The sequence below is a fragment of the Triticum aestivum genome, chromosome 7A, assembly GCF_018294505.1.
Source record: "Triticum aestivum cultivar Chinese Spring chromosome 7A, IWGSC CS RefSeq v2.1, whole genome shotgun sequence".
Classification (NCBI taxonomy): domain Eukaryota; kingdom Viridiplantae; phylum Streptophyta; class Magnoliopsida; order Poales; family Poaceae; genus Triticum; species Triticum aestivum.
This window is the reverse complement of record NC_057812.1, coordinates 38,606,639-38,634,621: the sequence shown is the minus strand read 5'-3', so window position 1 is coordinate 38,634,621 and position 27,983 is coordinate 38,606,639. Positions and strand designations below refer to the sequence as shown.

Sequence of the window (27,983 nt, the reverse complement as noted above, 5' to 3'; positions counted from 1 at the left end):
TTTTTCTAATGAAAAGAAGGGTAGCCCTTTGTGTCTACATTGGTCCATGCACACAAGCATTTTTATTAAAGCAGCGTAAAAATCAGATGTTATACAAATGACAGAAGGTCTTAGGGAACTGATAGATAGTATATTTATATGACTCATTCTCATATATCCTATAACCGAACCATCGTCTAAACCGATTTAATCCGTGCGGCCCCCTTCCGTTGGTTGCACACGAAATTCATGGATGTCCTTGGGGCTCTCAACATAACATGCAAAAAAGGTGGAAGGATAAGAAAATGAAAAAATGACTAGAAAAAATATGGTCAAAGGGCATTAAGGTTCGGGCTACAAGTAGTGTGGTCTTTCACTGCGATCAGGGAAGAGGTGATGCACCTTCGACTCGACTTGTTAGGAAAACGAGCTACAAATTAGGAGGCTCTCGGCTCGAATTGATCAAAAGAAACTAAGCCAAGACAAGCCGGCTTGAGCATATGTTCTTCCAGCCTGTAGATCTGTGTCATAGAACCACACGTCTTATGCTGATCACAAGGTACGTATTCTTTTCCTTTTGGAGAAAAAGCAAGCTAGGTACATATACTTGCCTTCAGCATGCGAACAAGAACAAGTACTTGCCACGTACATGGATGCATACAGAATTAGTACATCACCAGTCGGCCTGTAGCCCGAGTAAAACCGATTTGAACTAGACACGAAGTTACCGGCCGGCGGAGGGAGGAGCTAGCCATGGCGGAGCTCGCGTCAGGCGCCGTGAGCTCGCTGCTGGGCGTCATCCGCAACGAGGCGCTGCTGCTGGGCCGCGTCCGGCACGACGTGCAGTTCATCCAGGAGGAGATGGAGAGCATGCAGAGCTTCTTGACCCACCTGTCAAAGAAGGCACCCGCCGGCGGCGAGCACGACGAGCAGATTCGCACGTGGATGAACCAGGTCCGGCTGCTCGCCCAGGACAGCAACAACTGCATCGATCTGTATCTGTACCGCGGCAACCCCGAGATCCATCTAGCCAGGGGCGGCCTCCGGCGGTACATCGCATGGCTTCCCTGGTTTGTGCACAAGATGGTGGCGCAGCATCGTGCGGCTATTCAGCTCCGTGCGCTCAGGGAACGTGCCCGTGACATTGGTGAGCGGCGATTGAGGTACGGTACATACACGTTGGAGTACTCCTCCCGTCAATTATTATTTTATCCATCTCCATTTTTTTGTTATTATTACTATATATATTACCTGCAATAATTCAACCCAGAGCTCGGGCTCAGATGAGCCTGGTGCCCGACTTATATCTTATTGAAAATAGATGTCCACGGGCGCTCCCAATGCATTATAATCTTTTAACGTGTCATCCTAAGCGATGAAAAAACATTAAACACACTCATGTATTTATTTTTCGCGAGATCTCCCTCAGAATTTGTATTTAAGCGAGGTTGCATTTATTCCACTCTCTGATTATAATCACATATCATGTTGTCAATATTGTGACCTAGTTATGAAGAGAAGAGAATAAGAGAAAAATAGGGAGAGAAGCCAAACTAGATCAGATAATTAGTTCTAGTGGTGAGTGCCCGAACTTCAGTGTTATGTTGGCAATTTAAAGTTCTATACACAGATATAAATTTTATTAATTTATTAATATTAATTTTAGTCTTTCTTTTTTAATTAATGTGTCACCTCAGCATCTCAGGCTAGCCATAGTGGAAGTAACTTCAACAGTAACATCGAGTCAAACTCAGCAAATTTGCTTATGTGCAATGAGTTAATGAGGAGAGACGTAGTTTCAGTAACTTAGCTAGTTACTGTAACATCACATGTCCCAATGCAATATGAGTCTATAACCTAATAAATGAAGCTTTGCATGACACCATACTTATGTTACTACCCACTATGAGGATAGTAATATAGTTTGGGGATATGTGTATGTTACTAGTATATGTTAGTACTCTCCATTGTGGCTAGTTTCAAACAACTATCTTTCCCCAATAGTACATTCCTAGATTGGGGGAGTTGAGCCAAAGAAACATACTCCAATAACTCCCCTCTCTCTAATAAATTATTAGCGCTCACCAAAAAACTGACCATCTCCCCCTCCATGGAGGAGAGTTGGCGTTCTCACAATATTCTCCCCAATAATGCCACATCAGCAAACAACCTGAAAAGTCACTCTTACCATGCGCCTGTCTCCATGTTTCAGGCCCTGGCCACGACACTCCTGCTAGCCACAATGGGTAGTAACATAGAGAAGTAACATACCCATGTTATTACTCTATGTTACTACGTCCACAGTGGGTAGTAACATATGTGTTGTGTCATGCATCACTTCATTTATTAGGTTGTAGACTCATCTTTTTTTGATATGTGTGATGTTACAGTAACTAGCTATATTACCATATGCCTCTCTTTCTTCATTAGTTACATGCCACATCATCTATTTTGCCTAGATAAATGTAATGTTACCATCTATGTTACTCCCACTGTGGGTAGTCTAAGCCGCCGGCCTCGTGCGCCTCTTGTGGCCGCCGAATAGTGCTTTCCCTCAATTGTCCGCCTCCCGTCGGAAATGCCCTCGTTCTGTCGTCCTAACGTGCCTGCCTAGTAATGCTCCCGTGCCTCCGCCTCCCGCTGGCTTCGTGTGCCACCCACCGGACTCGCGCACATCTACCCCCCACCGGCCTCACGTGCCTCCCTCAGCCGCCCTCCTACGTCTCCCTACTGGCCTCCCGCTGGACTCGCATGCTCCCAGTCAGCCAGTTCGTCGCTTAAATAACTATATAAGTTGCAACTTATAAGGACCTAGAGGAGGTGACACTTTATAGAGTTAATTGCACAGAACCACCATAATTGTGGCATCACATGAAGAAAACAAGGTTTCACATTTTTTGGGGGGAATTTGCACCGCATGGAAACATAATCTTTTTCAAAATCACTATAATAAGTTGTTTTTGCTCGTTCAAACAAAAAAAATGACAACTGGAGCTCCTGTAAGGTTGACTTGGCACGACTTAATGGTTCATAGTGGTGGTTGCAAATAGATATAATAGAATGGACTAAATAGTGTAAGGGCCAAGACGATAAGGTCATCTCTATCTCCGGCGTTAGGGAGGACGAAGGCACCATACCTACTTCAGATCGACGACACCCCCGACACCTCCACGTCTTGCCCGTGCCCTGTACTGCTCCTCATTTCCCCTCCACGACGCCTCGCCCCGTCTGATCGAGCCGTCGTTCGTGCGCACCAACGATATAGCTCTTGTACTATTTAGGAGCATATCTCGATATGAATATATACTAGCAGAATGTAGGGTTGTTACTGATGTCCAGGGCCTATACATGAGTACAATAGAGTGGGTTCTACACCTAGGGACATTGCACCCACGATAAAAGTAATCGAAAAAATAGGAAAAATAAAATAAAATAATTCTGAAACTTTGTGCCTTCGATTATGACCAAATGTTTAGGTTCTTGAAAAAATTGGTGGCCAAATGACATTAGAGGAGCTCTATGAAAAAAATGTGCTCAACCTTATGTGCACTTTCCGAGCAGAATTTGTATTGTGTTTGATTGGAGCTCATTTGATATTTTTGGGCCACTTAACTTTGCAAGCACCTAAAACATTTGTTCATAATCAATGCCATGAAGATTCACCTTTTGTTTTGTTTTTATCTGTTGTTTTGATTTTATTGTTCATCGTGGGTGCATTGTAGTTTGGTGTGGATAACCCAACCATATCTCTAGTAGTTAGACTATATATAGATAGAGATCATAGGAAGATCAATAGGAAATAATTACACATATGTCACATTCAACAACACCCCCTCCCCCCATGCAGTCGAAGTGTCGGTGTTGGCGATGCAAAGACTGGAACAAAACTCCTGGAATGCAGCGGTTGGCAACCCTTTGGTCATAATGTCGGCGAACTATTGGGTACTCGGTACATCAAGGACATGGAGCTGACCCAACTGGATTCTTGGGCACAAAGTGAACATCCAGCTCAATGTGATTGGTGCGCTTATGTTGCACTGGATTGGCTGCCAGATAGGTAGCCAAAACATTGTTGCAAAAACTATCGTAGCCTTCGAAAGTAGAACCCAAAGTTAACCAAGGTCACACAACCAACAAGTCTCAACGACAACGTTGACCACATCACGATACTCATCCTCGGCACTCGAGCGGGCGATAGTGGGCTGCCGCTTGGAGGACTAGGAGACGAGTGAGTCACTGAAGAAGACAAAGTAACCATACGTGGATCATCGTGTGTCAGGACTGCTAGCCCAATCCGCATCCGTGTAGGCAAGAAGCTCGGTGGAGGTGGAGGCGCGAAGGCGTAGACCATCAGTAGGTGTGCTGCGATTGTAGCAAAGAATGTGCTTGACTAGAGACCAGTGAGCATCATGGGTCATAGCAGCGAAAGCCTTTGGTGTTGGGTTGATATCCAAGAAAGATGCATGCAATAGAGCGAGGCACAAGTTTATGCAGTGTGGTGCTATGATGTTAGGGTAGCTGTAACATCCCAAAATTCTAAATTTTGGAATGTTATAATAAATAGATAGATTTGATTGATTGTCTGAAAGTGAGTGAATTCAAAACTTTTTGAATGTTAATTGAGAGGGAATAAAAGGACTTTCCCAAACTTTCATATTTGCTTTCTGATCCCCGAGAATTCAAATTATTTTCATCACAAAACCCTGGAGAGAAAATGACATGACTTCTTCCATTTATTTAAATGACAAGGGGTGTTGAAAATATTTGAATTTCATTTGGAAAATATTTCCAATTCCGAAACTTCATGCAGCTCAATGATTTTCATGAGAGAAGATAAAATGACTTCTTCAAATTATATGAAATATGAGTTGGGAGTTTCAAAGAATTAAATTCAAAGTTCTTTTGAATTTTATTTTCAATTTGGAGTTATTTGAGTTTTATTCAACTTATTTTTCTCCAAAAATAAATTATATGGAAAATAGGGTAACATGATTCCCTACAATAGAAAATTGGAGAAAAAATAATTTGAAATCATTTTGATATTTCTAAAATGATTTTTATTGGATTTTATTAGACCGGTAGCACTGTTTGAATTATTAGAATTTGTGTGTATTTTATTAAATGCAATAAAAGTGTTCATGTCGTGGAGAATCTTTTTCTGCAAATTTTGATATATTATATGCCTATATAATATTTTCTTTTAATTTGTTTTATTATTTTATTTGTCTGGAAATGTTTTAAAAAAAATCCCGACTGAGCCGGCCCAGCTGAAGCCAGGCCAAGGCCGAGCTCCGCGCCGCCTTCCCCGTCGTCCCCGACCGGGACTCTCCCGGAGTCCGGCGCCGCCCCGCCTCCATTGCCCCTCGCCCAAGCCGCCCTCGCCTCCCCTGACCCCTTTAAAGCCCCACCTCCTCCTCCTCCCCTCCCCGCTTCTCGTCGCCGCCGCATGCGCCAGCGCCGCCGCCCTCTGCCGCACTCGCCGCCGCCGTTGGTTGCCGCCGCCGCCTCGCTGCTCGCTGCTCCACGTCGCCGCCGCGCCGCTCCGCGCCGCTACCGCCGTCGCCGGAGCTGCTGCCCACCTTCGCTGGAGATCGCCGGAACCGCCTGCTGCCCGATCCGCTGCCCGACCGGCCGATTTCTTCTGGTCCGGTATAAAACCATTCCCGGTTCGCCGATTTTCCTTTAGGTTTAGGTTTACTTCGGTTTTTGTTTTAAAAACTGGTTTAGTTTTTTTGTTAGATCTATTTAGAGAACGTTCTCTGTTTAGAACTAGTTAGTGAACATTCATTATTTAGATTTTCCCTTTTTCTTTTTATTTTCGGTCAGGGACCTATCTGTGATGATTTTATTTGCAGAATAGCCCCTGATCTTTAAAACACCGTAACTTTTTACTCGTTAGTCCAAATCCAACGAAACCAACGCTCACATCTTCGTTATGATCCCCTCTATCCATTAAAACAACTTAAACATGTTTTTGAAAAGTTTAAAATTTGAATTAGATCAGATTTGAATTCAAATTTCGTTTGATCATAACTTGAGTTTCGTAGCTCCGTTTGAGTTGATTCTTTTTGCAAATCGAAGCTCTTGACCTAAACATTCTAATAAGGCCAAATTCACATAATTTTTGGTACTGTTAGAAATTGTTTTATGTTGCAAGAGTTATTTTCTTGGTTTTGATGTTTTCCGAATCGTCTTCTTCGATCTTTCTGATCTTTTGAGTGATTGCTTATGTGTGGTTACTATTGCTTGCTTATGATAGATTGACCAGAGTGTGACGAGTAGAACTATCAAGAGTTTTGAGTGCGAATCATCTTCATTGACATTGCAGGCAAGTTCACACTTTGATCATATCCCTTTCGTACCCAGTTTTATGCATTAGTTTCAACCCTCAAACATTGGATGAGTAGGGTTGATAACATGTGGGTATTGGGAAGTAGTTACTGAGGTAGGAACCTATTGCCCTGTTACTATCAAACCCTTGGAAGTTACTTCTACGCGTTGCTTATATTGCTATGCTATGCTCGTAGACGTGGTTTGGGTATGAGTGAAATCCATGACAGATGTGAGATTGTTATTTAATGGTTCAGCTTAAGGTGGCAACTTAAATACACATCTGGGTGGATTGCTAGGGACACCCTGGGGATATACCAGCGGACTTGCCCGGACACCTGGAGATATACCAGTGTTGTCCTAGGAGATCCCAGGGATATACCGTGTGATCATCCTACGGTCCGCCACCCAGGCTCAAAGGGATCATAAGATTATTCATGCTAGAAACTTCCGTGTGCAGCCACAAGCTATTATGGGCTCTAGCATAGTTGATTAAGTCGTGTGAACTCTTACAGTGGTAGACTAGCAGATGTAGGGGTTGTAGGTGGTACGGTCTACCCATCGTAAGGTGCAAACGCTTCTCAAAGACTATGTCTCGGTCATCCGTTTCTCAAACACCATGTAGTGCAAGAAATCCAACGGAGGAGATTTAGTCTTGTGGGGAAAAGTGCGCAAACCTCTGCAGAGTGTATAAACTAATCATGGTTAGCCGTGTCCCCGGTTATGGACATCTTGAGTATCTAGTTCTTGGATTATCATGTTGATCTCATCACGTTACTTTAAATGAATATTGTTGGGTTTAATGATGTTACTTAATTGGGATTGAGAATGCTGTCAACCATTCTCAATTGTTTAACAACCACCATGATAGTTAAATAAATTTATTTCTTTGCAGTAGGGAAAATTGGCTTTTCGCAAAAACATTATAACCATAGAGCTTTTCCACCAGCCATATATGCATATAGTGATAGCCATTGTTCATCATTTTCTCTGTGATGTGAATTTGCCAGTACATTCAATGTACTGACCCGTTTCGGGCTGCAACGTCTCATGTTGCAGGTTTCTTACGACGAGTAAGTGATACGTTAGGGTTACGATTTCTACACTCAACTTTGCCGTTGGTGTTGATGGGAATCCACAACCTTGTTACTTCCGCTATTTTTGGATTGAGGTAATAGTATTTACGTTACTTTACACATGTGATTTACCTCTGTTATAAATCCTCGAGTACTGTGTGTGTCAGCATACCGATCTAGGGATGACACTTAAGCACAGAGACTTGATCCAATCGGGTCGGGTCGCTACAAGATGGAATCAGAGCACATGTTGACTGTAGGACGTGACCCTAGAAACTGGCAAGCCCATAGCAAAGATTTTTCTCTACAACTTTCCCTTTCAAGAAAAAGACCTTTTACCTCTCTTCTCTTCTGAGCTTATTCAAAAAAATTCTCTTTAGTGAGACCATACCCCTTTCCCCTTTTGGCCACACGAAGATTCAACTGATGAGACCACTCCAAGAAGTACAAGATATCGGACAACTAAGACCACTTCGAAATGAAGAGTATTTTCCGTGGATCTGAATAATGGAAACTACAACGGTTGAAGACCGAAGACAAGTATAATTTGAAGGCTCTGAAGAATCCCTAGATTTGTATGACCTCGGAAGGCTACCCTTATAGAACTTGACAGATTATGGAAGTTGTCAATGCCCGAGATCAGGGTGTATCGGAGAAAGACCGGAGCATGGAGAGTTAAAAACTTAAAGTTTTGTCAAGGAAAACCCTAAGGCAGGAGATATCAACTATGGAGAGATAGCTCATGGAAATGACAAGAGGAGAACACAGCTATCCATGATGTTATTGCCCGCTTATGCTATTGTCACCGTGCTGAGTTAAGCATGCATATGCATGGAAGGATTGGATGGTAAAAGGCTGATGGAGCATCTATCAGCAAGAGGTGAAGTTTTAACCTTAGTCGGTGTATCACATGGATCTGGAATAGTACATCAAGAGGTTTAAGGTGGAGCTCCATGAAGCCGTATTCGACAAAGAAGCATTCCGTGAAGAACTTAGGACCAAGGAGCTGAGGTAGCCAAGCTGGAGGAGCAAAACCTCAAGATACCGGAGATTCGTTAAGAACTGAAGGACAACAGGATCATGGTTCATGTCAAGGATGTTGAAACCCGGAAGTTTGGAATGCAACTCCAGAAATATTAAAGAATGTCATGAGAGACTTCGCGTCAACAGAGTTGATCTGGCAAAAGAACTTGAGAAAGACAAGCATGATCGGAAGAAGCCATTGGAGGCATGAACAAGACTTGAAGAGTTGATGATTTATTGACCTTTAGAAGACGAAACCCCTGTTATATACCTACGTTAGATGCGATGATTGTGAGCTGTCATTTGTTTGATGTTTTTCGACAGCCACCATAAAATCTGTCCTTTCAAAACTTTTGTTTGTATTGTGTGCACCCCTCTCTATTTCTCTTATCTCACTCCAAACCCATGGACCCAATAGAGGATGAATGAAGATGAGCTTGTATTTTCTGGACCGATGAGTCAGTTGGAGACGGACCGATGGATTCAGAACATGGAGGATTATATGAAGAATAACCCTATAGTTGGAAAGGATATGACCCAACACACTCTTCAGTGCTTTGAAAGAGGTGCTGCTACTTGGTGGAGGATGTACCAAACCATCAATGGATGGCAAGGAGTAACCACTTGGAAAGAATTTAAGTTGATTTTGCCAAAGTCTCGGTTTGTGTCCCAGAAGTTGAAGCCTTATGGAAAGGATATGAGGAAACCATGTGCATGCAAGATTTGTGGAGAAATAGGACACACCCATAAAGAACACAAGGATGAATGCCCTAATTGTGAAGGAAGTCACCCAGTTGAAGAATGCCCAACTAGGCAGATTACTTATTTCTTGTGTGAAGGGACTACCCACTATCCTACTCAGTGTCACATTTACCCCATGGTACAACAAACCGTACAACATAAGAAAGAAGTAAAGAAAGGAGCCCTTATGGAAATTTTAGAAGAACCCGTGATGAAGGAAGATGTGGAGGACACACCTAAAGAGGACCTGAGTAAACCCTGCACTAAGTCTTGCTATTCATGTGGAGAAGAAGGACACATCTCCCAGAATTGTATGAATGGGGATCTAGTAGAATTCCCGACGGAGGAAGTAGAGTATGACCCACGAGAAATAGAATCCATGATTGGAACGGAAAAGTCGAGGAAGAGAAACAGATTGGATTCCTGGAAGGACCTGAGTCATATCACCTGTTACAGGTGCAAGTTGTCAGGGCACTACCTCAACAATTGCCCAAAAAGGAAACCTCGATACTTGTCAGAAGTAATATGTATTCGTTGTAATAGAGCAGGGCACTTTGCCAGAGGATGCCCCAAGGAGAAGGAGACTTGTGCTAGATAGTGAGTTTGCAACAAAAGAAATGGAGTAGTATAAGTGAGAGCATTTTCTTTTATATTGAGGTGTTGAGTTGAGACATGTAATGGAAAAGCGAGAGATTGTAATCAATTGAGAGTGAATAAATTAGCATCGTTGGTACTGATATGGATTTTATGAGTTGTTACTCTATGAAGAAGGACTTTGACCATTTCTGAAGATATGAGAAATACGGTCTATGGAAGATTTGTGCATTTTAAGGGTGGTAGTACCCTATAAGAACCGTTGACCCCTGGAAAAGATAAGGATACTCCACTGAGTGGATTTCGAACAAAATGAATACGAGTTTTGTCTCGATATGTGTGATACCCCAAGAGTATGTGGGATGAAGTTGGAGACCGTCAGTTGTTTGGACCAAAGGTGATCAAGGAGTCCAAAGAGAATGTAAAGTTGATTCGAGATAAACTGAAGGTAGCTCAGTCCAGGCAGAAGAGTTATGCAGCCTAAAAATGCAAGGAGGTAGTCTATGAAATTGGAGACAGAGCATGTCTTCGTGAATCCCCTCTGCGAGGAATTAAACGATTTGTAGTTAAGGGAAAATTAGCCCCGAGAATTGTAGGACCATACTGAGTTTTGGAGCGTATGGGAGAAATGGCCAACAAATTGGAGTCACCCAAAGGACGTCAGGAGTTCATGATGTGTTTCATGGTTCCCAGTTGAAGAAGTGACATGCAGAGATGGCTAATATTCCCCTGTAAGGACGCTTGACCCTGGAAAGGATAATGATGTTCCATGAAGTGGAATATGGACTCCATAAGTATAAGTTTTTATCTCGGTATGTGGGATATCCCACGAGGATGGAGAGATGAATTACTATTGGATATAAAGGAGGTATGATGTTGGAAATATGGATCAAGGGAAATTCCCTGATGAGTCTGAGTAATCATGTCCTAGTTTAGTGCCAATAGAAGGAAGAAATACAGTACAATTGGATGGATCTAAAGAATACTAGGAAGTTGGAAGTTGGAATAATGATCCGTTGCCCGATGATAAGTTCAAGGACTACAAGTTATGAGATGGGCCATGACCCACAGGCCCCAGGACCTGCCAAGGAGCAAGCACACTCTTGCTGAAGGAAAAACCCTGGAAGAGGATATGCCCTTATCAATAGACGACCTTATAGGAGTAATGCAAAACCGGAGAGTTGTGAAGGAACGATAGATGGTTGTTTGGCCTGTAGAATCTATGGATTTATCCGAACTTGGTTCGTCGACAAGAGAAATTCTGCAATGCTTGTGAGGATGACCGAGTGTTAGAATGCGAGATTCGCTAAACTGTATACAAGGTAATGATTTGGGTGCGGGATGGATTGATCACCAAACCGACTTACTCTTATGATTCGCTTTGCTATATGGGATGGTAAATCTGAGTGACTTACCTTTAGTAGAGAGACGACGATATTAACCTTGTTTAAGCCTTAGAATGGTATAGGTATTTTTTCCCTTGTACAAGGCAGCTTTGCCAACCGTAGGTTATACGGTGAGGATCAACCCAGACCCATTTCCTGCAGGAGAAACCATAAATTTGTTGACCACCATGAGATATCGATTAGTTGTTTAGTACTGGCGCCAGACCCGTCAGGTAAAAAGACCCAGTCTCGGAATAACCTTACCTAGATGAAAGGACAAAAGAATTGAGGAAAAGGTTATGCCACTACCAAAAGAGCCAGAGAAGGAATTATACAGAAGATCTGAGAAGACCGGCACTGTCAAGAATAAGGATGGCGTATATGAGTTTTGATGGGACTATAACGATGCTTCTAAGGGTGGTAGTACCCCAGACCTCGTGTGATGATCAATGGATTTTGAGGAGACCCCCAAACCCTAACCTATTTCTTGCTAGCCTCTCCGAATCTCAAGGACGAGATTCATTTTAAGGGTGGTAGGTTTGTAACATCCCAAAATTCTAAATTTTGGAATGTTATAATAAATAGATAGATTTGATTGATTGCCTGAAAGTGAGTGAATTCAAAACTTTTTGAAAGTTAATTGAGAGGGAATAAAAGGACTTTCCCAAACTTTCATATTTGCTTTCTGATCCCCGAGAATTCAAATTTTTTTCATCACAAAACCCTGGAGAGAAGATGACATGACTTCTTCCATTTATTTAAATGACAAGGGGTGTTGCAAATATTTGAATTTCATTTGGAAAATATTTCCAATTCCAAAACTTCATGCAGCTCAATGATTTTCATGAGAGAAGATAAAATGGTTCTTCAAATTATATGAAATATGAGTTGGCAGTTTCAAATAATTAAATTCAAAGTTCTTTTGAATTTTATTTTCATTTTGGAGTTATTTGAGTTTTATTCAAATTATTTTTCTCCAAAAATAAGTTATATGGAAAATAGGGTAACATGATTCCCTACAATAGAAAATTGGAGAAAAATTAATTTGAAATCATTTTGATATTTCTAAAATGATTTTTATTGGATTTTATTAGACCAGTAGCACTGTTTGAATAATTAGAATTTGTGTGTATTCTATTAAATGCAAGAAAAATGTCCATGTCGTAGAGAATCTTTTTCTGCAAATTTTGATATATTATATGCCTATATAATATTTTCTTTTAATTTGTTTTATTATTTTATTTGTCTGGAAATGTTAAAAAAATTCCCGACTGGGCCGGCCCAGCCGAAGCTAGGCCAAGGCCCAGCTCCGCGCCGCCTTCCCCGTCGTCCCTGACCGGGACTCTCCCCGGAGTCCGGCGCCGCCCCGCCTCCATTGCCCCTCGCCCAAGCCGCCCTCGCCTCCCCTGACCCCCTTTAAAGCCCCGTCGCCTCCTCCTCCCCACCCCGCTTCTCGTCGCCGCCGCATGCGCCAGCGCCGCCGCCCTCTATCGCACTCGCCGCCGCCGTTGGTTGCCGCCGCCGCCTCGCTGCTCGCTGCTCCACGCCGCTGCCGCGCCGCCTCTCGCCGCTGTCGCGCTGCTCCGCACCGCTACCGCCGTCGCCGGAGCTGCTGCCCACCATCGCCGGAGATTGCTGGAACCGCCTGCCGCCCGATCTGCCGCCCGACCGGCCGGTTTCTTCTGGTCCGGTATAAAACCATCCCCGGTTCGCCGGTTTTCCTTTAGGTTTAGGTTTACTTCGGTTTTCGTTTGAAAAACCGGTTTAGTTTTTTTAGTTAGATCTATTTAGAGAACGTTCTCTGTTTAGAACTAGTTAGTGAACGTTCATTATTTAGATTTTTCCTTTTTCTTTTTATTTTCGGCCAGGGACCTATCTGTGATGATTTTATTTGCAGAATAGCCCCTGATCTTCAAAACACCGTAACTTTTTACTCGTTAGTCCAAATCCAACGAAACCAACGCTCACATCTTCGTTATGATCCCCTCTATCCATTAAAACAACTTAAACATGTTTTTGAAAGTTTAAAATTTGAATTAGATCAGATTTTAATTCAAACTTCGTTTGATCATAACTTGAGTTTCATAGCTCCGTTTGAGTTGATTCTTTTTGCAAATTGAAGCTCTTGACCTAAACATTCTAATAAGGCCAAATTCACATAATTTTTGGTACTGTTAGAAATTGTTTTATGTTGCAAGAGTTATTTTCTTGGTTTTGATGTTTTCCGAATCGTCTTCTTCGATCTTTCTGATCTTTTGAGTGATTGCTTATGTGTGGTAACTATTGCTTGCTTATGATAGATTAACCAGAGTGTGACGAGTAGAACTATCAAGAGTTTTGAGTGCGAATCATCTTCATCGACATTGCAGGCAAGTTCACACTTTGATCATATCCCTTTCATACCCAGTTTTATGCTTTAGTTTCAACCCTCAAACATTGCATGAGTATGATTGATAACATGTGGGTATTGGGAAGTAGTTACTGAGGTAGGAACCTATTGCCCTGTTACTATCAAACCCTTGGAAGTTACTTCTACGCGTTGCTTATATTGCTATGCTATGCTCGTAGACGTGGTTTGGGTATGAGTGAAATCCATGACAGATGTGAGATTGTTATTTAATGGTTCAGCTTAAGGTGGCAACTTAAATACACATCTGGGTGGATTGCTAGGGGCACCTTGGGGATATACCAGTGGACTTGCCCGGACACCTGGGGATATACCAGTGTTGTCCTAGGAGATCCCGGGGATATACCGTGTGATCATCTTACGGTCCGCCACCCATGCTCAAAGGGATCATGAGATTATTCATGCTAGAAACTTCCGTGTGCAGCCACAAGCTATTATGGGCTCTAGCATAGTTGATTAAGTCGTGCGAACTCTTACAGTGGTAGACTAGCAGATGTAGGGGTTGTAGGTGGTACGGTCTACCCATCGTAAGGTGCAAACGCTTCTCAAAGACTATGTCTCAGTCATCTGTTTCTCAAATACCATGTAGTGCGAGAAATCCAACGGAGGAGATCGAGTCTTGTGGGGAAAAGTGCGCAAACCTCTGCAGAGTGTATAAACTAATCATGGTTAGCCGTGTCCCCGGTTATGGACATCTTGAGTATCTATTTCTTGGATTATCCTGTTGATCTCATCACGTTACTTTATATGAATATTGTTGGGTTTAATGATGTTACTTAATTGGGATTGAGAATGCTGTCAACCATTCTCAATGTTTAACAACCACCATGATAGTTAAATAAATTTATTTCTTTGCAGTAGGGAAAAATTGGCTTTTCACAGAAACATTATAACCATAGAGCTTTTCCACCAGCCATATATGCATATAGTGATAACCATTGTTCATCATTTTCTCTATGGTGTGAATTTGCCAGTACATTCAATGTACTGACCCGTTTCGGGCTGCAACGTCTCATGTTGCAGGTTTCTTACGACGAGTAAGTGATACGTTAGGGTTACGATTTGTACACTCAACTTTGCCGTTGGTGTTGATGGGAATCCACAACCTTGTTACTTCCGCTATTTTTGGATTGAGGTCATAGTATTTATGTTACTTTACACATGTGATTTACCTCTGTTATAAATCCTCGAGTACTATGTGTGTCAGCATACCGATCTAGGGATGACACTTAAGCACAGAGACTTGATCCAATCGGATCGGGTCGCTACAGTAGCACAGACACCCAAAAACATGAAGATCATCATACAATAGAGGAGACCCAAAGAGAAAGCGTTGATGTGTTTAATTCCACTCTGGTTTGCATGGCCTGATGTTCAGAAGTAAAGTAGCGGTGGCAAGAGCATCAGGCCAAAATCGGGCACACATATGCGCATGGAAAAGTAGGCGTGCACATTGTCGTTAAGAGTGCAAAGAACATGTCCGGCACGACCGTTTTGTTGTGATGTGTATGGACACGTGCGGTGGAAAATGGTGCCGTGGGAGGCTAGAAGGTTACGAATGGCGGGATTATCAAATTCTTTTCCATTGTGCTTTTGAAGATGAGCAAGGGTGGAGACATAAGCATAAAATGAAAATGGAGTGTTGAAGCTACATCAGACTTACAATGTAATAGAAAAGTCCAATTGAAGTGAGAAAAATCGTCCAAAATCACAAGATAATATGAGAGACTCCAATTACTAGGCATTGGGGAGGTCCAAACATCACAGTGAATAACATCAAGAAGGAAAAATGGCAATTGATGAAGAAGATGAAAACGACAAACGAACATGTTTTCATATGCGACAAGCATGACAAGTATGAGCCTCCAATTTATTACATGATAACGGAAAAAGTTTGCAAAATCTTATAAAGTGTGAAGCCATGTGGGAGCTAGCTCCCATGTCCATGTACCAATCACTGCTGCCGTTGTAGTTGCTTGGAGAGGGCGTGGCGTGAAGGACGCTAAGGAGCGCCAGATCCCAAGAAGAGCCACCAGGAGCGGCCATATGCCGCAGGTCCACCGTACACCAGGCGGGTGGGGGTAGGCACAGTCAGGAGCGCCTGCTGAGGTGTCGGGCATGGACTAGGAGGCCCAGAGCAGGAGGCGGGGGAGGGGGTGGCATGGTGTAAGCATGCACCACGCTAGTCGAGGGATAGTACCTCCACTGCCAGGGAGGCATAGTGGTGGGAGGGCGCGGTGCGGTGCTGGAGTTGTGGGCCCGACCATCGCGACCCCCCCTGAGCTTGCTTCTGTTTGCGGCCATGATTGGGTGAGGGCACGGGTGGTGGGGTTGGCGTAGGCATGCATGGAGTAGGTGGGGACACGCCATTCTGCCGCCGTGGCTGACATGAAGGGCTGTGTGGGTCACCTGCCGATCGGAGTGATGGAGGCGCTTCTCCTCCAGCTGAAGATAGGTGACGACCTTGGCATACATCAACGTGATGAGGGCTAGGTTGGCGACAAACTGGTGGAGGTCGGGGTGGAGGTCCCTAAGAAGGTTGGTTAGGAGGACAGAGTCGTCGATCACCATGCCAGCGACACGGAGCTAATCGGCGAGCACCTTCAATCGCGTGTCGTACTCATTGGTCGTAAGATCGTATTGTTACAACGTGAAGAACTTCCCTTGAAGAAAGACACGGCATTTTGGAGCTAATTGTCGAGGAAGAGGTCGCACAACCGCGTCCATATGGCATGCACAGAGGGATCGCGGGCGTTCACCATGTCAAAAAGGCCCCTCGAGATCATGAGGAACATCCACTTGACAATGGTCACATCAACGGCCAGCCACTGGTTGTCGTCCTTCATGTCGTGGATGTCGATGCTCCCATCAACGTGATCACCATGACGGTAGGAGTAAAAAAGAAGCGTGAGGTGTGTGCGACATGCATTGTAAGAGGGTGAGTCAAGCTCGAGAACTACATGCACATGGTCTTTGATGGAAAGATCATTGAGGCGGTCGGAGGTGAAGGCGGGGGCAACGAACGAGCTTGCATCGTAGAAAGAGGCTTTGTATCCAAACATGATGAGAGAGAGAGAGAGAGAGAGAGAGAGAGAGAGGTGGTCAGGGTGCGGCGGCAGCGGCTTGAGGTAGGGCAAAAGCAGCGGCCGGCGGCTTGTAGGAAGGAGCTGCTGTGGTGGCATAGGTTGGAGGGAGATTTAGCGGCGGCGGCATAGGGTTGGACGGGAAGGGCGGCAGTGGCGGCTTCGGAGGTGCGTCGGCTACCTAGGGCGGAAGTGTGGGAGGTCGAGATGGTAACTGATATCATGTAGAAAGCTATAGGAAGCAACTTAATTGTATTCATCGGAGTTCGTTACAATATATACAAGAGATGCCTTGAGTGACAAACGAACTAATCCTACCATATTGTCTAATAGTTAGACTATATATGGCTAGAGATCATAGAAAGATCAATCGGAAATAATTATAGATATGTCACGTTTAACCGTTAGCATTTTAGTATGATTTGGTTGATGCATATAGGTAGTTAGGTTCTAGGGAGTTGTAGCAGGTGAAGCTTCACTTTGGGTGTACAAGAGGCGAGATGCCGAGCTGTCCGTGCGACGCGGCCGGTGTGCAAGGTGACATACCATGTTGTTGTGCCATGCAGCAATGTCGTGTGAAGCGGATAAGTGCAGCGTGACAACCTCTGTGAAATAGTCCTAGAGCCACGTCCGGCAAGGTTGTTGGCCGAGTGAATCGGCTAATAAGTCTATGCATATGCATGCAAAAGTTTGTTAGATGACCGACTGGGTCGTGTGGCTGTTGAGGGTGAGTTACACAATTTGTGTACGTTTGCTTGCATGTTACCTAGGTTAGTTTTTTTAGGGGAAACTCATGCCGCTTTATATAAACAAAATTAGGAATCTCGTCTGAAATTGCATCTAAAATAAAGTCTGGTGGTGAACCCATCCAAATCTCCAAACGGTCCCCACCTACACCTACTTTCGCAAGCTTCTGAGAGGCAACATTCCCAGAACGACGAACTCATGACACCTTGGCCCCATCCATAGTACGGAGCAACACCTTTATCTCCTCCACCCATGTCCCGACAGCTGAAAAATTCCTCTCCGGGTTGTTGAGCATCTGTACTAGAGCAAGGCAGTCCAGCTCAACGTGCGCCCGCCGTACATTTAGATCAATCGCCATGCGGACAGCTCTTCTGCACGCTAAAACGTCCACCATCTCAGGATCAACTATATTTGGAAAGAAGTGGCATAGCCCGGCTCGAAACGCCGTGTGATGATCGCGAAGGACCGCACCACCTCCTCCTTTCTCCCCATACCTGGAGACCGCGCCGTCGGAGTTGATCTTTACCCATCCAGCTACAGGAGGTTCCCACTGCTGGATAGTCTTTCGCTCTGGTTGTGGCGCCCTCGTCTCATGATATGTTCTCCAATCCACAATTTGCACGTGCACTGTGGCTATTATTTCATGTGGCTGTGCTAATTTCCTCCCATCTCTAGCCTCATTTCTTGCTAGCCAGAGACTATATGCTGCTTGGAGCATCATCTCCTTCTCGTCGCCAGAAGCCCGAGAAAACCAGTCGAGCAAGCAAGAGGCTAGGGCGCGCTGGGTTTCAATGTGTCGTGGTGGCATCTCCAGTGCCAAACCCACCTGTGCCCTCAGCTGCTCCCTGAACAAGACTGGATGTTGGCAGCCCTAGAATCGATGGACCATAGTCTGTTCCCGGGCACACACAACACAAAAAATGCCCGGCTTGATCCGCCGCCGATGGAGCTCTGCACCCACCGCAAGTCCGTTTCGGATCATGCGCAACATGTGGATTTTGACCTTGCCTAGAGCGCTCGTTTACCAGAGTGCCAAGTACCCCTTGTGCTTCGCTACCGAACTCAAGGATTCCGGCTGTCCAGTCCTCGCCCTGTTCATAGACATTCTTAGATGGTAAGCCGATTTGACTGAGAACACGCCGTTCCACATAAAATTCCAAGCAAGAAAATCATCAATCTCTGGTCCTCCTATAGCAATTTGCTTCACATCCACTGCATCATCCCTAGAGAACATCACATCCACCACCTCCTCATTCCAGGACATGTCGTCGGGATTATGCAAGTGAGCCACCCTTGGTGATGCCTTGCCTATATACTTGGCGTAGGGGTTTTGTGCTTCCACTGCGCGGGATCCACGGGTCATGATGAATGTTAATATTCACCCCCGTCCCCACTCTCTATACCAGACCCTCCAGTAGCAAGTCTCGGACATGCAGAATGCTTCGAAATGTGAAGGAGCCCGAGGCCGGACAAGTGGCAGACAAGATTGTGTCATCTTTAAAATACCGTGCTTTAAGCACTCTAGCACATAGAGAGGATGGGACTTGTAGAATGCGCCATGCTTGCTTCGCCAACAAAGCTTGGTTAGTTAGTGCATGGTGTTAGTGGCCGATGCGTGGCGGCTGGGCCGTGCATGCCCTCTGCATATTTAAGTTGTACTAGCAAAAGTGCCCGTGAGTTGCAACGGGAGAAAAAAATCCCTTACACGTGTCATTAATTATTATCCTTCTCAACTTGCTGACACCGCATCATAAAAGAAAATACAACTTATCCGCAAAAAAAAAAGAAAAAGAAAATACAACTTAGCAACTTAAATTCATTTTATTAATTTTCTCTATTCAGTTATATAGCGAACCATAAATACCATCATGTTCATCATCTAAAATGAAGTTAAAATTTTATCTCTACCGGAAGAGCTCAAATTATGGTAGATGCACATCTCCTTCAGATATGAATCCTAAATTCTAGTTTTTGTTTACTAAAAGATCCTAAATCCTAGTAGGTTATAGGAATATCAAAATTCTGAAATCAGGGAATAGTATTTGACAGTTTTCTAAATCATTTTGGATATTAATTTCATTAAAAAAACTAAAATCCAACATATCAAACATTCTCATAGCAGCGGTTGGCACATTGAATACTCCACTTCCAAAATTCCCTAAAAACGACTAAAAAAAGAGCAAAGCAAGATAAACATAGAAACAAGGACATGTTGGGGCCTTCTACCAGTAGGGGCAGCTGAACAGGCAAGATCATATATATATGTTAAACTAAAAGAGGCAGGGCACAAAAATCGACATGCAGCATGGCTAATAGTCGAAAATAATCACCTTTTTTTTATCACATACGGTTCGGCTCGTAGAATTGTAGGAGAAGATAAACTGAAGGAGGTAGGACCAAGGTTTTGGTTACCCAACGAGGCAATTTTACCGAGGGGACTGGTAAATGTGGTTACCATGGTTACCGACAAATACTGAGAATATTTTGAGTGAATTTTGTAGTTGAATTTTGAATTCAAATAAGTGAATGAACGAATATTCGAACCAGAGACTTCCCAAAACACGAACTAGGTTGCTACCAACATGCCAAAACCAACTCTCATGGCATTAATTAGATCCTACGTACTTTACAGTAAATCGAGTGTTTAAATTCAAAAATTTCAAAAAAATGGTATTTTTTGTTTGGTATGGCGATTTACTGAGGGTCACCGAAATACACAGTAACCATGGGAAATCTTGAAAATTCGACCGGTAACCAAAACAGTGGGTAGGACACCGCTTGTGGCTAGTCGCCAGCCGAGTACAACAGTGGTTAGCCAGCACGTTCGTGAGCGGCCGTGCAGTCTGCTTGCGTGGCGTCTCATCACACGATGTTCTCGATCAGTCGCTCCACCACAAGGCCACTGCCCAGTAACACAATGGCCACACACCGAGCGGCACTGGCAGCCGTGATGTCGGCGAGCAGTGCGGCCACACGCAGCTCGAACCTCCACCACACCTCCTGGTTGGCGGACGGACTACGGGACCGACAGACATGAGCGACTTGCAGGGCACCCTGCTTGCCGTCCACGTCTAATGCTTCTGCTCTGCCACGCTGAGCGGCAGACCCCATGGACTTCTCTAGGGTCTAACTCCCAGAGCGTGTCTCGCGCCCCGTCGGTCTGCTTGTGGTCTGGCGATTTTTGTGGATCACGACGGTCGTCGACGGTGAAGGTGCCGCCAGGCGGCGAAGTTCCACGGGATCAAGCTTGATGTGCCGCTACCATAGATTACTCATTCGAACCACCTCACGTCATTGGCTTTCCTTGTTCATCTAGGTTGTAGCCTGGCTGCTCCTCGCCCCGCTCTTCATTGAATCTCGCAGCCGCCTTGCAGGCTTAAAATCAAAGACGTATATAAATTGGTGCAGTAGAGAGTAAAGAAGCGAGGTGAAACTATTAACTAAATCTAGGAAGCCTTTAATAGCACACATGGATGACCAGGTTAAGCGGAACAAAACCTTTAGAACGAAAGGTAGGTCCGGACTTCCATTCCCCCGAATGGAGATTGTCTTTTTTTTTTTGCCTCTTCTCACGGTTTGCCTGGGCCGCCACTCTAGTCGGCCGTGGCAGGGCAAGGCCCAGGCCCGTGATGAAGTCATTATTATTATAGACGAGTTTGCGCACAACATTAATACCACATTGGATAATACAAAATCTTATAAATAGTTAATGACTTGAAGATGGGGTGGACGGACAAAAAACGGACGGAATTACGGTGACAAAAAGCGATATCCCTTTTATTAGTAAAGTAAGTAGGTATAGATATATATATATACATATAGTTATAAATAGATATAGATATAGATATATGTAATCACTTTGCTTTCGTAAGACCAAGAGAATAGTTAGAAGAGAGAAAAGGCCGGCTGTGTTGCAGCGGCACAAAAATCTTCTGTCCTCTTCGTGTTCGTTAGTGAGCTGTGAGGGCAGTTCTAGAGGAAGAAGAAGGGGCTGCTCCTATCAGGTCCAACAACGAATACTTGGAGTATTTTCGTCAACCTTCTTGCTTTTTTGTTGACTTCCTTTCTATCTTAGAGATAGGGAAAACAAGCCATTGCTTGCACCATGCTCCCCACTGATAGAATAAATTTGAAGCCATCGTTGATCTACCGAAAACCAAACAATCACATGTTTTTATGTTGGCATAGTTTACATTGTGTGTCCACCCCTGATATATATAACAGGCCTAGGATACAAGTGTTTTACTTGAACACGACTTCATATCTTGTCTACACACCATACGACTCCAAGTCCAACTATAACCTATCTTGTACAATAATATTCGACACAACTCTAATACCTACTAAGTCAGGAGTGTGCCCACAACAATCCTACAAACGTACTCTAAAGTTAATACAAAGTTGAGTCATCTATTTTCGAACGGTGGGAGTACTTGCAATACTGGAATCCGGTTGTTTTCCAGTAGTGATTGCCTCACACATATCATGGCAGGTAGTTAGAGCATCTCGAGCCGTGCCCCCAACAAGGCCCCCAGGCGATTTTTCAGCTGTCGGCGTCAAAAAATCGGCCCAGTTTTCGCCGGCTCGGGCCGAAATTGGCGCCGGCGGACCCAAGCCGAACCCGGCGCGCTGGGGGGCACTCGGGGGCGCCGGCCGAATCGTTTTTGGCGCGAAAGTCGGCGGGCCCTCCTTGGCAGCGACTCGGCCTCTTCCCGGCGCTTCATCGTCCTCATCGCCTCGGTTCCCGCGGCGAATCAATGCCAAAGCTGCCGCGCGCTATCGCGCCGGTCAGCCTCCTCCATTGATGCCTCACGGGCGGTGCAGCGAAGACCGGACGACGCACGTTCCTCGCCCGCCACGCGTAACACGGTGGCCACGCATACCCGCAACGCTTCCGCCTATATAAAACTGCCCCCAGGCGCCGCTGACGCACAGACTCCTCCGTTCCTCCCGTCGACGCCTCCGTTCCTCCCCCGTCCCTCCCTCTCCTCTGGCCGTTCCATTTCAACCATGGCCGAGCGCTTCCCAGGCGACGGCGCGGCGGCGAACGGCTTCGGCCGCCGCCACCTCCACGAGGACGGAGCTCGGGTCCTCTATGAGGCCGAGTACCCGGTCCCGTCAGACATGCGGGTGCCCAGGGCGTGGAGGATCAGTGCCGGCGGGGTCCCGGTGACACCACCGCCCACCGGAGCGGTGCGGCGTGCGGAGATCGCGCGTATCTGCACCTCTCTGCTACAGGAGGCGAGGGAAGGCCCATGGTACGTCCCCGACAGCCCGCTGTGGGAGGCCTACTTCCGCCGCCGCCACGCAGAGCAGCTCGAGGCCACCAACGGAGTCGTGTCCTCCGGGAGGCTCAACTCCGAAGGCCACCGCCGATGGTGGGGTATGCCCGGCCGCACGCTGGAGGCCGTCCTCGAGTACATCGAGGGCGGCAACACGCCCATGCTAGAGTATCCCGCTCCCCGTCCTTCTCCCGCCGGCGTGGGAGCTCGTGGACGTCGAGGCGCATGGAGCCGGGGGCGTCCTCCTCCTCGTCTGGCCGCTCGGCTGGCTCTCCCTGCCTCCGCCCCGTCAAGTCGGAGCCCCAGGACACGCTGGTCAGCCACCGCACCCGCAGCTCCGGCGTCCGCATCGCCGACTCCTCCCCCCCCCCCCACCTCTGGCCGTCTCGTCCTCATCAGGCCGAAGGCGGAGCCCGGCCTCCCCGCGAAGTACGAGGAGATAGCCCAGCGCGGCTTCTCCGATGAGGATGCCCTAAAGTGGGCGCGTGACGACTACCTCCACGACGAGACGGTCCGGCAGCGCCGAGCCCTGGAGGAGATAGCCGCCCGGAAGCGTGGGCGCGAGGACAAGCACGGCGTGGTGATCCTCGACAGCTCCGAGGACGAGGACGCCCCCGGACCGTCCAACCCGCCGCGCCAACCTGGGAGGGGTGCAGCAGGGATGGCGACCGCGGAGGAAGCGACGACGACGATGACGACTACACGCAGTTCTACAGACTCCTCGGCATGTAGAGCTTCAAGAGCAGCGGGCGGCGAGGAGCGGTGAGGGTGATGGCGGTTCTAGTAGCGTTTTTTACCCTTTTTATAAAATATTTTAAATATGTATGAACTCGCCGAAGTTTGGTTGAATTTGCGCCTAATTTGCGAAATTTGGTTGAATTTGCGCCTAATTTGTGGTTTTCAAAAAAATGTCTGGGCGTCGCGATTGGGGGGCATCACACCCCCAGCACGCGGTTTTCGCCGATGCGCCCCCGGGGGCGATTTTGGGGGCCAACGACTGGAGATGCTCTTAGCTACCGAGCGACTACAGCTTAAAAACAAATTTATCCAGGTGACTAGATTATTCTACTATTCGCAAAACAAAGAGACTAGATTATTCTACAATTTCTAGGTTTTGTTTGTTATATAAAAAATCTAAATCTAATTGGTTTTAAGTTGTACATGAATTTTATTAAAACTTCCAACACACTTCCCCCTCGTCCAGACTGTCAACTAAATAAACTACTTTTCTGACGATATAAACCCAACAAAAGTCTTTGATTAGGAAAGCTTACCATTTAAGAAGTTAATTCGTTTTCATATATTGTTTCGGTTAAGGTCAAAAAATTTCCTTCTAATGAAATATTATTGGCATGTTATAGATATGGCGTCGAGGTACCAGCGAAAGGGGCAGGACCGGAGCATTCGCCTCTAGGGGCTGGGCTCACGCCCGCGGCTGCACTGTCCTCGGCGGTGCATGCGGCAGCATCATCTGCCGCTTCCGGAGATGAAGAAGAAGATAATGACGATCAACTCGTGGTTGCAACAAAGACCACCAATCATTCTGGTCGAAGAGGGGCATTTTTTGAGCCTCCTACACCGGAGGACAATGTTAAGGCGAAGCTAGCTGAATGGATAGAGGATGTTGCACAACGCAGCACTGCTGAGAAGAAATCAATACAATCCATCGCCATTGTGGCACCAGATGAGCAAGATACCTGCGCTATTGCAGATGTTGCTCGGAAAATGTGGGGAGAACATGGCACGCACAGTGTCTTGGTCGACATCCCAGCAGTGCACTTCTATTCTGAATTGCTTCGAACCAAGGACGTTCTCTACTATATACTGCGGGAGCTGCAGTCTGTTCCACTTCCATCCCAGCAGGACAAAAAGGATATTAACTCGAAAAAATGGGTGCTGATTGATGAAATCACCAAAGATATTGAAGGAATGAAGGTTGGCAAAAAGATTTCAGAAATCATGAAAACTGTTGAACAAATGAAGGGCAGTCAGTGGCAGCTGGACCTGGAACATGACAACCGGGACTTGCTGGGCCTGCTGGAATCCTCTAAGGATGAACCCTTAGGAGTAATCCTCCGAGCGTTGTGTGTTCTCAAACACAAGCCAGCTGACGGTGTACCTCTTGCTATCAAACATGAACAAGAAAAGAAGCAAGCAACACCTTCAGAGAGGAAGAAAGCCTCGCACGAAGATATCATCAAGGGAACAGCCAAGAAGCTTAAAGAGCATATGGAACAAAATAGAGATGACAAACAAAAACCTAATAATGGGAATATGGAACAAAATACAGATGAAGAACGGCAGCCTAAGCAGCATATGGGGAAAAATGCAGATCAAAAACAGCAGCCCAAAGAGCGTAGGGGAGAAGAAGCACGCGCAGAGCCAATTCTTCTCGATCAAGCCCATTATGAACACATCCTAAGGAAGTTGTTCCCAGAGGCCAGCACGCAGCCCCTCCAGATCCGTGAGCAAGATTCGAAGCAAGCCACTGCCGTCACCGCCACTAGCACTATTAGTGCATTCATCGAGGACCTAGTTAATGAAATGATTCATAAGGTCATAAAAGAGCTGCAGGAAAACAGATCCGTGACAGAACCAGGCACAGCTGAGAAACAGGATGTCAAATCTGTGAAGGAACCAGATAGAGCTGCTGGTAAAAAGGATTGTATCCCGGATTCTCTTATTGAAGAAATAATCTACATGTTTTGGGAAATCGAGTGGATGATGGAAGAGCAGATCAAGATCAAAAGGATCATGGACAAAATTAATGATTGTTTGAAGAGCCGAGATGGTCAGATTCTGGTTATCCTAAAACTGGATAATGACTATGTGTCTGGGTGGACGGAGTTGAGAAATGCTTTCAGCTTGATGGGTCGCATAGCCGGTGTACTGTTGTTGAACACAACAATAAATGCTGATCGAGCCAAACAATATTGCTGCCCGGAGCGGGAGCCCATAGACTATTCTCTTCTTGGCCTCTACCATGATACTGCACTCGAGCTTACAAAGAAGCACATGATTGAAGATAGCCCGCGGATTTTTCTTGACATCTTGGGCGAGTGTAAGCAACAGGAATTCTGCATGAAGATCTTCGTTCATGCTTTGAACGCCAACCCCAAGAGAAGCAAGGAAGAGCTAATCAAGTTGCACACAACCCTGCAGCAGGTTCCAGATGACTCGTTAGAAAAAATTGCTAATAAGATGCTCAAGTTCTCTTATAGTGATCTTCCTAATGAATACAAGTCCTGCTTGCTGTACCTAGCTATTTTTCCTCGGCGGCAACGCATCAGGCGGTCAACCTTAATAGGACGTTGGGTTGTAGAAGGGCTGATTACGAAGGAAGACTGGGCCAGTTCTGTGCGTCGTGCCAATCGATGTTTTGATGCGCTGATCAATCGATGGCTTATTTATGCTGCTGATATTGGTGCTACAGGAAAGATAAAGAGTTGTGTGATTGGTGATCTAGTTCATGCATTCATTACCAGGATTGCTAGAAAACGGCGGATTGTGGAAACACGCCTGTCACATCACTTGGCTCTCCGCTTCTCCATTTTCAATGACCTTCGACTCCGTGGCTCAGATAAAATAGACAAATTCTTTGATAAGCTCTATGAAGAATCATCTCGAGTGTCCCTGATCAAGGTGCTAGATCTTGAAGGTTGCCAATGCTTTAGAGGGAAGAACCAAAGCTACCTCAGAGACATATGTAGCAAGATGTTACTACTCAAGTATCTGAGCCTAAGGGGAACAGATGTTACCCATCTACCCACTGAAATCAACAACCTCCGTGAGCTGGAAGTATTGGATATCAGAGAGACCAATGTACCTCCATCTGCAACAGTAAATCTCTTACTCCTGAAGTTGAAGCGTTTGTTGGCTGGTCGCATTGTTCTGAGTTCAGGGGCAAGTAGTACTGAATTATCTAGTGTTGAGATTCCTGAGAAGGTCGAAAAAATGGTAAACATGGAGGTATTGTCCAATGTCAAGGCAAGAAAAAGAAGAGATTTGAAAGATATTGGAAAGTTGTGGCAGCTGAGGAAGCTTGGTGTGGTTATCGAAAACAAGGAGCCACACCTCAGGAATTTTCTTCGAGCTATTAGTGATCTGCATGAGTGCCTCAAGTCTCTGTCAATCACTCTTCCCAGTACAGAGGACAGCAAAGTCTTCACATCGTGGGTTCTTGAGCACTATAAAAACACTCCCAAGCTTCTTGAGAGCCTAAGCATTTCTGGAACCACACAAACAGTGCAACTTCTTCAATTGTTCACCAGAGATAGTGACCAGCTCCAACTTGACAAGGTAACTCTATCTGGTACCAAGCTGAGGAAGGCTGATCTGAAGGTCCTTGCCAGTCTGCCCAAATTAGCATGTCTCAGGCTGCGAGACAAGGCATACATCGATAGTGACCTCACCTTCATCAATGGTGAATTCATAAATCTCAAGTGCTTTCTTATTGAGGGTTCCAACATAATTGTCCTCAACTTAGGTGGGGCACATAAACTCGAGAAGATCATTCTGTGCTCCACCGATGGCCTACTGTCAGTTTGTGGAGTCGAAGACCTTCCGGAACTAAAGGAGGTTGAGTTGAAGAACATCAATAAGCTTTCACTGTTTGAGAAGGCCAAAAACATCTCCAAGGTGACTCTGTGTCATACCATTCTTTGTCAAGAAGAGCTGGAGATTCTTGCCAAGATACCTAACATGCGCAACCTAGTACTGAAGGAGATATCTTATGTACAGAGCCAACACATCTTCTACGAACACGACTTCCCAAGGCTCAAACTTCTTGTCATCGAATTTTCTGCCATCACCAATATCGTCTTTGCTAGCCAATCTGCTACTAATCTCGAGAGAATAATCTGGTTCTACACCAAGGGTACACTCTCCGGCATTGACAACCTTCCAAAACTGAAGGAGCTCGAGTTCAATGGTGATTTTGTCCCCGATCTGGTGAAAGAAGCATTGAAAAGAAATGACAACAAACCCAAGCTTATACACAACAAACCAGAAAACCAACACCAAGAAGCTGGTAACATACCAGAAAAGGAAGATTCTCACAGATTCCCATTATTCTGGAAGAGAGAGGATTGATGCCCGAGGAGCCGTTCGTATCATCATTCATCATCGACTCCCATCCCATGGTATGGTTTGTGTGTGTGCTCTTTGGTTTGCTATTGTGTGTTTCTGTCCAGTGTGCCTTATTCTACCTGTGTGTCCTGTAAATAAGATTGAACATATGTAATGGTGTGTAGTGTTCATGTGTTCCCTGTAATTAAGTTTAGCAGCCGCAATGGTGTGTACATGCGTGCCCTGTAACTAAGATTGAGCAAATGTAA

At 45.4% G+C, this 27,983-nt stretch overlaps 1 protein-coding gene across 1 annotated transcript; it reads left to right on the top strand.

Moving 5' to 3' along the window:
* The first annotated feature begins 450 nt into the window (after positions 1 to 450).
* Positions 451 to 27,738, top strand: LOC123152661 (uncharacterized). The gene is made up of 3 exons (XM_044572155.1): positions 451 to 1,142; positions 24,009 to 24,910; positions 25,022 to 27,738. The coding sequence occupies exons 1-3, from the start codon at positions 733 to 735 to the stop codon at positions 27,736 to 27,738; spliced, it is 4,029 nt and encodes a 1,342-aa protein (XP_044428090.1). The 5' UTR covers positions 451 to 732.
* The last annotated feature ends 245 nt before the right edge of the window (positions 27,739 to 27,983 follow it).

Excerpts from the sequence above, each read along its gene's own strand:
- LOC123152661 (XM_044572155.1), top strand. The coding sequence starts at position 733 with ATGGCGGAGCTCGCGTCAGGCGCCGTGAGCTCGCTGCTGGGCGTCATC. Across the intron at positions 1,143-24,008 it reads ATTGGTGAGCGGCGATTGAG|ATATGGCGTCGAGGTACCAG; the intron begins GTACGGTACATA and ends GGCATGTTATAG. Across the intron at positions 24,911-25,021 it reads AGATGACAAACAAAAACCTA|GCGCAGAGCCAATTCTTCTC; the intron begins ATAATGGGAATA and ends GAGAAGAAGCAC.